At 47.3% G+C, this 10,527-nt stretch overlaps 1 protein-coding gene across 1 annotated transcript; it reads left to right on the top strand.

Annotated features, from left to right (window-relative positions):
• Positions 1–4,203: 4,203 nt before the first annotated feature.
• On the top strand, positions 4,204–10,437 carry LOC133497223 (CASP8 and FADD-like apoptosis regulator). The gene is made up of 7 exons (XM_061813336.1): positions 4,204–4,509; positions 5,369–5,474; positions 5,567–5,693; positions 6,911–6,957; positions 7,431–7,512; positions 8,507–9,011; positions 10,188–10,437. The coding sequence occupies exons 1-6, from the start codon at positions 4,214–4,216 to the stop codon at positions 8,785–8,787; spliced, it is 939 nt and encodes a 312-aa protein (XP_061669320.1). The 5' UTR covers positions 4,204–4,213; the 3' UTR covers positions 8,788–9,011; positions 10,188–10,437.
• The last annotated feature ends 90 nt before the right edge of the window (positions 10,438–10,527 follow it).

Raw genomic sequence — 10,527 nt, 5'->3', positions numbered from 1 at the left:
CCGTTTGGACTGTTCGAGTTTCTGAGGATGCCGTTTGGTCTTAAAAACGCGGCACAATCTTTCCAGCGTTTAATGGATTCTGTGCTCAGGGACTTGCCATTTGTGTTCGTCTATTTGGATGACATCCTCGTCGCCAGCTCCTCGAAGGATGAACATCTGATGCACCTCCGCGACCTCTTCGCAAGACTTGAGCAGCATGGCCTGATCATCAACCTGGCGAAGTGTATTTTCGGGGTGCCCTCTATCCAGTACCTCGGGCACCTCATAGACAAGAACGGCGCCGCCCCCCTTCCGGCAAAGGTGGAGGCCGTCTCCGCTTTTCCCCGACCTCACTCGGCTTGGGGCCTCCGGGAGTTCCTGGGGATGGTGACTTTCTACCACCGGTTCATCCGCCGGGCGGCCCACATCATGCGCCCGCTCTATGAGGCTCTTAAAGACAAGGCCCCCAACCGGGACGTTGAATGGACGGCCGAGAGGATGGAAGCCTTCGAGGCTACGAAGGCCGCACTGAGTCGTGCCGCTACGCTGGCCCACCCGACCCACGGGGCCCCTGTCGCTCTCACTACCGATGCATCGGACTACGCTGTTGGAGCCGTATTCGAACAGTGGGTCGGCGGCGCCTGGCAACCGCTTGCCTTTTTCAGCCGTCAGCTGGTCCCCAGGGAGCGCAAATACAGCACGTTCGATAGAGAGCTCCTCGGCCTCTGGCTGGCGATCCGCCACTTCCGCTCCCTATTGGAAGGCCCTGAGTACACGGCATATGTGGACCATAAACCCCTCACTTTCGCCATGTCCAAGGTGGCCGAGCCGTGGTCCGCCCGCCAGCAACGCCAACTGTCGTTCATCTCTGAGTACACTACGGACATCCAACACATCGCCGGCAAATCCAATGTGGTCGCGGACTGCCTCTCCAGGGCGATCGTCGGCACTGTGCATCTGGGTCTCGACTACTCCCGCATGAGCGCAGACCAGGCCTCGGACCACGGGGTGCAGGCACTCAAGACTTCTGACACGGGTTTGCGCCTGGAGGAAGTCGCGGTTGGTGACTCGGGCGTCAGGTTGCTGTGCGACCTCTCAGCTGACCAGCCTCGGCCGCTGGTCCCTGCAAACTGGCGAAGAGCTGTTTTCGAGGCGGTCCACAACCTCTCCCAACCCGGAAGGAAACCGTCCGTGAGGCTGGTGGCCCAGAAGTTCGTGTGGCGCGGTCTCAAGAAAGATGTGCAGGCCTGGGTCGACTCGTGCGTGGCCTGTCAGCGGGCTAAGGTGCATCGCCACACAAAAGCCCCCTTGGAGCCCTTCGCTGTCCCCGAGAAGAGGTTTGACCACGTCAACGTCGACTTGGTAGGTCCACTTCCTCCCTCGCACGGATTCACCTACTTGCTCACCATGGTGGACAGGACGACCCGCTGGCCAGAAGCCGTTCCCCTCTCCTCAACAACGTCGTCAGACGTGGCCCGGGCGTTCATCGGCACGTGGGTTGCACGCTTCGGGACACCGTGCGACCTTTCCTCAGATCGTGGCCCTCAGTTTACCTCTGAACTCTGGAACGCAGTCGCTGAGAGTTTGGGGGTCAAGCTGCACCGCACTACCGCCTATCACCCCCAGGCAAACGGTCTTTGCGAGCGGTTCCACCGCTCCATGAAAGCAGCCCTGCGTGCCAGCTTGACGGACAGCAACTGGTTGGATAAGTTCCCGTGGGTCATGCTCGGCCTCAGGTGCGCCCCCAAGGAGGACCTGTTGTCCTCATCCGCCGAACTCGTCTACGGCCAGCCACTGCGGGTCCCCGGCGAATTCGTCCCGGACGCCACAGCGCCCTGGTCCGCAGCCAGGCAACGGTCCTCCCTGCTGGAGGCCGCAAAAGGGTTCGCGCCGGTTCCCACGTCGCAACATGGCACCCCAGCTGCCCGGCTGCCCTGTCACCTGCGCTCTGCGGATTTTGTGTTTGTTCGTCATGACGCCCACCGTGGACCTCTCCACCCCCCATACGACGGGCCATTCAGGGTCCTGGAGCACGGGGACAAGAGCCTGCTCGTGGACATTGGCGGCAGACCCGAGACTGTTTCCGTGGACAGGATCAAACCCGCGCACCTGGACATTGCCCAGCCTTTGGGGTTGGCCCTACCCCGCGCCGGGGTCGTCCCCCTTTGCCCTGTGCCCCTGCGCCTGCTGGGGTACCCTTGACCCCGCCTGAGCCCTTGTCCCGTGACTCAATGGACGGTGCGGCCCCGCCCCCCTCGGCCCCTACAGTGCACACCCGCCGGGGTCGGGTCATCATCCCACCACGGCACAAGGATTTTGACTATGGGTGAATTCTGGGGGGGCTTGTGTGGTGTTTACATAATTCACCTGCGGGACCTCGAGTTGGGGTGCGGGGTTCCGCACGGACTGTTTTTGTTGTTGCGCTTCCGGAGTAAAAGGTTAACAGAGTTCCCGCCGTTATGCGAGTAGTTTGGTGATGTCGAACAATAAAGCAAGTTCTTTTCCTGTGTCCGACACTCCGCCTCCGACTCCTTTTCTCCGGCGCTACAATACAATAAGAACTGGACGCGGTTCTGCCGTGAAGGAGTGCACAACTCGGAATGGGATCAAGGTGTCTAGGGCACACTATTTAAGCGAATTTGGAAACCTTTGAACCAGACAAAGTGAGTAATAGAGAGGCAAAGCGGACTACGTCACAGAGATGGAAATGACGTCTTTTTTTTTTTTACAAAACTCATTCAGCTTCCACTTGGTCTTCGTTCAGTTACTGGCAGTTGATAATCCATCTCAATGATGCACTACTGCCACATTCTGCTCCGGAGACTGTACTACTTAGCGCTATCTGCCCCTGATTATACCTTATCTGAAAATTTAATATCTGGGGTCACCAAGTTTTTTTTAAATTGGGTGCTTCTTCTTTGGGTATTAATTAATCCACGGGGATATTAGGTGGATACAATTTATGAAATAATATAACATGTCTGTAAAGACAGATTGCGTGAAGGGATTTTCCACAACAATTATCAACGGTTATTTTTGCCATGATATTGAGGGAGTAATGTCATGTGTGGGTGAATTGTTTAATTACTTCTATGGAAGTAAAGAAGTGCCACCAGGATTTGAGTTTAAAATAGGATTTAGAAATAAAATTAAATTAAAATGTTACATTGATTTGAAATTGAAATAGGATTTTAATCTAAAATGTTAAATTCAATAATTCGGTGTCTGAAATTCAACTTCGTTGTAAAATTCACTTTTGTTGTGAAGGTCACAGACATGAGGAAAGGATTTCAGAACTCAATACCCAGCAGCCAGCCAATCCTGTTCCACTTTTTTAGTCACGTGACACTAGGTGGCTGGTCATGGGAGATCGCACTCCAAAGCAGCCAGCCAATCCAGTTACGCTTTCTTGGGCACGTGACATCTCTATGGCAGTTATGGGTGATAAGTCAACACAACGGTGAATTCAAGGCTTGTATTTTCCTGTAGTATGTTGTTAAAAAGGCGTGTAACACGTTACAACCTAAAATTTGGCAACAGAACGTAGTTATTTTCAGCCACGGACATATTTGACAGCAATGCTGCTTCTCAGCTTCACGTTTAATCAACTACACTGTGGCGGGACCTCGAGTTGGGGTGCGGGGTTCCGCACGGACTCTTTTTGTTGTTGCTTTTCCGGAGTGGGCAGTTCACAGAGTTCCCGCCGTTCTGCGAGTCGTGTTTTGATGTCTGCCAATAAAACAAGTTTTGTTCCTGTGTCCGACACTCCGCCTCGGACTTCTTTTCTCCGGCGCTACAAGTATATATTTGCTCTAAGCACACATTCGGAGGGGACCGTAAATGATAACTAAAAATATATTTGTTCAGATGAAATGTGAATTTTAATAACTGTAAGGTCATGTTAAAATGAATGCATATAGTTTCAATTTGATTGCCTTTGTTTTGTTGCACTTTATTTCTAGTTTTTAATGTTTATGTCCGTTGACCTTGAGAGAAAGAAAGGCTGACACCCGCTGGCCAGAGTAAAGTTGCGCAGCGTGTCAGAATACTGTCCGCGCTCCTCACGTCGACGCCTGCCACTGTCGAGTCCAACTGGTCCACGCGTGAACGAGCACAAGTCAAGATAAGGTAAGGTAAGGTTCTGTATTGTGTTAAAACGCGTGTGCTGGCCTTTGCAAACGCGCGAGAGGCACATTTTGCACATGACGTGGCCGCGTGTGCGATTTTTTTCAAAATGTCCTCAAGTGTGGAAAGCAGCGTGCAGCCAGCCGGCGTATTTTTCGGGTATCGCCAGGCGATTCATCCGTGTCTTTTCTTTTTTTTTTATTATTTGTCGTTCAATTCCAGGTCTCTGCTCCTGGTGTCCGGATGCGGGACGTGGATCAAAGCACTCAAGGCGATGAACGGCATCGGAGCGCGTGGACCCCGCTGTTGTGTTCCCTTTCCTGGTGAACAAGAGGAGCGCCAGTGGGACCTCCACTGGTGGCGTGAGCACATCCACGAGCCATGGGAGCGCCTACAGTTACTCCGGTAAGACTAAAGAGCGCGTGTAAACGAATGTCTTTTGTCTAATGCGAGTGAGGCGCCGAACCCAACAATAACAAAAGCGCACTTTGTGAACCCTGCAATGGCTTCTGATTATGACTGGCCCGCAATCGAATTACACGCATGCGCTGGTGAAGTGACACAGTCAACTGGCAAATGGCTTTGATGTCAGCAAACGCCTCAGCTTCTGGCAGATGGTGACAAAATAGGGAATTGTTTTGGGTTGTGTGCGCCCAGTCGGGGTGAAAAAGTGAAAAAAAATCTGATGAATTTCTAAAAGCTGAACGTTGTTTTAAAAATGCCACCCAAAAAGGTGGTCGAGTGTCTGCATTGGTTCTTTTGTAATTTTTATATCAGTTTTGGGTTCTGACCTGAAGTAACCCTGCCTTCTTATAACACAGAATTTAGACTGTGAATTTCAGACAGCGAATTGTACCCAGTTGAAATTCAAAATATTGTTTGAATTTTAAAGGTTGAATTTTTTTCATATGGCAAGTTTGTTTACATTTAAATGTTAAACTGAAATGCAGCTCACTTTGAAGCAGCAGTGGCATTTTTTTAATTCAAATTTTGGTGCCACATATTTACTTCCATATGGACGCATCTTCAAATGACAAAAGACCAACAAAGTGGTGGGTCCTGACCTCGGTGTCCCAATTCTGCCTCCCGTGTTTTGACATAGTTGGCAAAATAAAGATGTTTCTGATTTTATGTTCACATTCAATAAGTAGACAGACTCTCGCAAATATTTTCCTACAGGCCATTAAAAATTCCCTTTTAATGTTCAAGTTTTTGTATTTCACAAATGTGCAGTTCCTAAGGTCCATTTTGCTTCCTCCCGCAGAGTTCTGATGGCTCACATCAGCGAGGACATGGCCAAGGATGATGTGAGCAGTGTGAAGTTTCTGCTGGCTCACATGCTACTGCGTGAGAAAATGGAAACTGCCAAGGTAGGAAATTGTGTCGTTGGGGGACTTTTTGTTGTTGCCGCTCGAAATTTTGAAGTCGTTGCTCACTTCCCGTTGTTTTCTCGCTCACGCAGGATTTCCTGGACTTGATTGTCGAACTCGAGCACATGGGCAAGGTTTTCCCTACAAGGGTGGACCTTTTGGAGGAATGTTTAGTGGACGTCGGCAGGGTAGACCTGGCCAAAAAGCTCAAGGTGTCAGGTGAGTGTGTGCAATACTGATTTAGTACGAGTAAAACCTACTGAATGACACAATTTTGCAAAAATTGCACAATTTCACCACAGTCCTTTTAATTCTTAAAATGCTTGAGACGTTATACACTCAGCAAGTGAGCCGAAGCCAAGTGCCGAATTCCCGTTTAATCATGGGTTGTTTTCACTGACATCACATTTTTTGCTGAATTACCCACACACCGTTGTGCGCCGCCATTTAACCTCTCTACATAACGCATACCCATTGTGGAAGTCTCTGGAATGCTCGCCGTTACCGATTGGGTCTCGGAACTAAAGTACACAAGAGAGGACTTGGTAAGCATCAGGGAGCCTACTTCTGACTTTTTTGACAACTCTCGCCAGTTCGCTGAAGCTTTTTCCAGAGTTGTTGGTCGGCGCGCGCTTCAAAGCCTCGCAAGTCCAGCTGCGTAAGCGGGGACATCGTCCAACAATTCCGACGAAAGACTTTGGACGTTCTGCGGCTCTGTGCTTCACGGAGACTTGGCTTTGTGGACGATTGCCCGACGCCACTATCGTGCTGTCTGGCTTCAACCGCCATCGTGCCAATGTGTCACCGACCTAAGCTAACCAGCTTAATTGATACTATTTTCAGAAGGCCAACATTACAGTTAAGATCGTTTTTTGTTAGTCACTTGAAAGATTCGAGAATTTTGTGAAATACTGGATTTGTTTATTCTTTTGTCTTTCTGCCATTGTCATCTAATTTTAAACAAATAAACATTTCGCTTTGCATGTGGTGAACTAGTATACAGGTTTTACTTTTTGCCTTTTGTTTTCAGTGTTAGCTTACAGGTAAGTGCTTGTCCTTTGTGATTTCTGTCACAGAGTAAAAGATCAAGGGCACAATACTGGGCCTTTGTAACCACAGTGCTGAGTCCCATGAGGGCAGGTAACCTAATAGTCAGTCCGGGCTTGATGTGATGTCGGTCGTGTCTTCAATAAATGTGGTTAGAAACATAATGTCGTCCACCCTGCCTATGTATGAGTATCGGGAGCTCAGGGATGGAAAATGGCCACCGTTCGGGGCAGCACAACGGGGGACGTCACGTGAAAACAATTCACATACTGTAGTAATCCCAAATTTAAAGGAAACTAGTAATAGTCAACTAGTGAAATGATAACTGCTTTGAACGTTTTTGTCTTTGCCTGTTTCACTGACTTCTCACATTTTCCATCTGATTTCAGTCAACGCGCCAGCAGTACCCGAGGAAGTGGTGCACCACACCTGCCAGGTAAGATTCATACTCAAAACTGTTTATGGAAGTAAGTACATAACAATGTAATATAATATTTAGGAACTGCACTTTCGTGCATTTATTTATTTTAGCAGCAACTGTGCCTTGATGTTTTATCTATTGTTTTTTTACCCAAGATGTTCTTTGATTTTTATTCCATTTTAGTGCCCCTTGTGGAGACGCATTCATTATTTCATTGTATGCACAGCATATAATGACAATAAAGGCTATTGATTGATTGATTGGGACACCTGACAAACTAGTCCTACCAAGGTTCATCGCATGCGGCTTTTTAAAATGTCTTTTTAAGACGAAAAATTGAAATTCTGATTCGGGGGGGAGGACCTAAGTGGTCTCGTCCAACATTTGTGATGTACTGTACGATATTAAATCACGGACTAAGGCTTTTGTTGCTCGATTTGATCAACCCGCGTTGAATTTCAACCATGTCTCTGTTTGCATCCCCGTAGGAGAGTCCAGTGAGTCGGTACAAATTCGCCAGTGACCCCAGAGGGGAGTGCGTAATCATAGACTGCGTGGAGAATGACGGAGGTGAGTACAATCGGGGACAATATATACTTCTACAGTGCATACATTGAAAGACGCTGTTTTGTGTACAGTAGAACTTGGGAGTGGGAACTACAGTACCGTATTTTCCGCACTATAAGGGACACCTAAAAGCCTTTAATTTTCTCAAAAGCCGACGGTGCGTCTTATCTGGTCTAATCGCCTTTAGTGCAGCTCCATCTAATGGATGCATAACGGAACCCCAGACTCTACTGTAGGGTCTATTCTATGCGCCTTTATATATGAAAAAAGTTTTAAAATCGGCCATTCGTTGAAGGTGCGCTTTATAGTGCGGAAAATATGGTACCTTGCACTTAGTGGTGAGCAAGTGAGGCCTCATGAAACAACACTGAGGCTTTTCTAATATTTGTGCTGAAAAAGATTCCAAGCCTAAAGGCTTTGAAGATGGTGCGTTTGGTGTTTTTAAGGAAAATGGTTTGTCATTTGTGCATTTGTATGGTTGATATGACTCGCCAATCGTCTTTTCTTGTTAAAATATTTAAGCCCCCTATTTAAAAAAAAAAAAAAAACTGTAATAGCTCTCTAGAATGTTGAACCTAATAAATTCTTACAGTAGTCAAATATTAAAATCAGAAGTAAAGAATTTGAGTTTGTGGAGCATCTTTTGCTTCAATCCAATCCAGTGTGTCATGCTTGGTAAATTTGGGGAGAATACCACAGACATACGTGAAGCAAATGGTCACAAATACTCAATATTTATCATTCATTGCAGAGAATAATTCATTTATGCTCGAGAGTATTGTTTATTTCTTCCGTCTGCTTGTGTAGTTTTACCGTGTATCTCCAAATATCAGTTACGTAGAGTGTTATAACACTGTGACACTTATGCTATTCTTTAGTCTCTTGTGTGTTATTTTATTAAAAGAGATACAGTTTAGTAATTCTAAATCGACGGATCAAGGATTGGTTGATCCAAATCATTCTGACACTTTTTTTTTTTTTTTTTTTCCTTCTTCAGAGATGATGGCGCACGCATTTAAGTCACTGCACTTCAATGTGACCCTGCATAAATGGCTAAACCTGGTCGAGACTGTCTCAACGCTCAGAAAAGTCTTCCAAAGGAGTCCGGACCGCAGCGGCGACGGCTTCGTCTGCTGCATCATCAGCCGGGCGATGGACAATCGCCTCCAGGCCACGGACGTGAACTGCGAAGGCCTCCGTCTGGAAGATGTCCGCCGCTTTTTCAACGGCGACGCCTGTCCGGCACTGGTCGGCAAGCCAAAACTGTTCTTCATCTAGAGCTACACTGTGTCAGACTTCCAACCCTGCGCTGTAGAGAACCGCTGGGATGACGGCTGGGAGACGGACGGTGGCGCCGGTCAGCTAAGACCCGATTGTCTCCCGCCAGATGCGGACATGCTCTGGAATCACTGCTCGACCGCAGAGCATCAACTGCAGCGAGGCCGACACCGTTCCGTTTACCTCAAGGCTTTGACGGACGCCTTGGGCAGAAGCCAGGGAAGGTACGTGCGCACACGCTACCTTGGAAAAGTGACGGCTCGCGCTTGAAATGTTGTTATGAGCCCAAGTATCAGTAGACCCTTTACAATTGAACTTTATTTGACCTTCTCTCCACTTTGGAACGCACATCCAACGGTTCTGTTTTTGGATTTATTTACCTTTTTCAGAATTTTCAAAGACGTCATCTTTAATGTCTTTCTGTGAATCTTCCAGTTTCTCTGTATCTGTTCCAACCCACCGGTAATACGCAGTACGGGATTGATACATCCTCATAATGCACGGGTGTCAAACTCTAGGCCCAGGGGCCAGATCTGGCCCGCTGCATGATTTTACGTGGCCCGCAGAGGCAAATCATATTAATAGACTTCCATGATTTTTTTTTTTTTTTTGTCCCAAACCCGTACCAAAATTCTTAATTGTCACGTCATAAATGATAACGTTGAGATATTACAAGCATTTTTGTGTGACCAAACAGTCGTTGGGAAAAACCAATTAGCCTTGATTTCAGATTCCAAAACTAGTTCATAAATTTCATGTGTAAATATGATGAGACAGTTAAAGATGTTTATCGTCGTTTACGATGTGGCCCACGACAAAAATGAGTTTTACATCCCTTGGATAAAGGTTTAGACTTGGCTTTAGAGTACACAACAAGCCAAAGCACTACTTCCAAATGAAGCTCCTCAACTCACTCGGCACCAAGATACTCTACGATGGAGGCTAAGCACTACTTTTGTCCATCCATCCATTTTCTTAGCCGCTTATCCTCACAATGGTCAGGGGGATTGCTGGAGCCTATCCCACCCGTCAACAGGCAGGAGGCGGGATACACCCTGAACTGGTTGCCAGTCAATTGCAGGCCACATCGAGACAGACAACAGCCGCACTCACAATCACAACTTGGGGCAATTTAGAGTGTCCAATTAATGTTGCATGTTTTTGGGATGTGCGAGGAAACCGTAGTGCCCGGAGGAAACTTACGCAGGCACGGGGAGAACATGCAAACTTCACACAGGTGGGGTCGGGATCGAACGCGGGTCCTCAGAACTGTGAGGTTAAATAAAGGTCACAGGTACGTTCATCCTGAAATTTCAAGCGAAAGCCAATTAATGCAAACTTCCATAACTTTTTTTTTGGGCGACTTTTCAGTCCTAACCAAGCGTTTTGTATTCTTACAGGAGCCGACATCTGGTCGATCTTCACATGGAGGTGAACGGTGCAATATTGGAGCACAACAGCCGGCATCGTGAGGATCAATACCACATTGACCTGAAAAACACTGAGAAAAGACCTTTATTTATAGTTGTCTGACGACTTGACTGTTTTTTAATAGCTGTCAGTATTTGGACTTCAATTCACGTACTATACTACTGTATTCAGATAAGCTTTTTTACATTGTATCTTGTATGTTTTATATCTACCACGTGTATTTACCTTGAAGTGTTTGGAATGCAAAAATAATTCCTTTTATTAAAGATTAAGTGTCATTCCTATAAACATTCTAAAATGGATATTGTC

This window comes from Syngnathoides biaculeatus, unplaced genomic scaffold (genome assembly GCF_019802595.1).
Source record: "Syngnathoides biaculeatus isolate LvHL_M unplaced genomic scaffold, ASM1980259v1 ctg219_pilon_pilon, whole genome shotgun sequence".
NCBI classification, from domain to species: Eukaryota; Metazoa; Chordata; class Actinopteri; order Syngnathiformes; family Syngnathidae; genus Syngnathoides; species Syngnathoides biaculeatus.
Note: the sequence above shows the minus strand (reverse complement) of the source record. Positions and strands in the feature narration are given on the sequence as shown.

Bases quoted from the DNA above. Each gene is read 5' to 3' on its own strand.
- LOC133497223 (XM_061813336.1), top strand. From the start codon at position 4,214: ATGTCCTCAAGTGTGGAAAGCAGCGTGCAGCCAGCCGGCGTATTTTTC. The intron at 4,510-5,368 runs GTAAGACTAAAG...TTCCTCCCGCAG, and splicing joins GAGCGCCTACAGTTACTCCG to AGTTCTGATGGCTCACATCA. The intron at 7,513-8,506 runs GTGAGTACAATC...TTCCTTCTTCAG, and splicing joins CTGCGTGGAGAATGACGGAG to AGATGATGGCGCACGCATTT.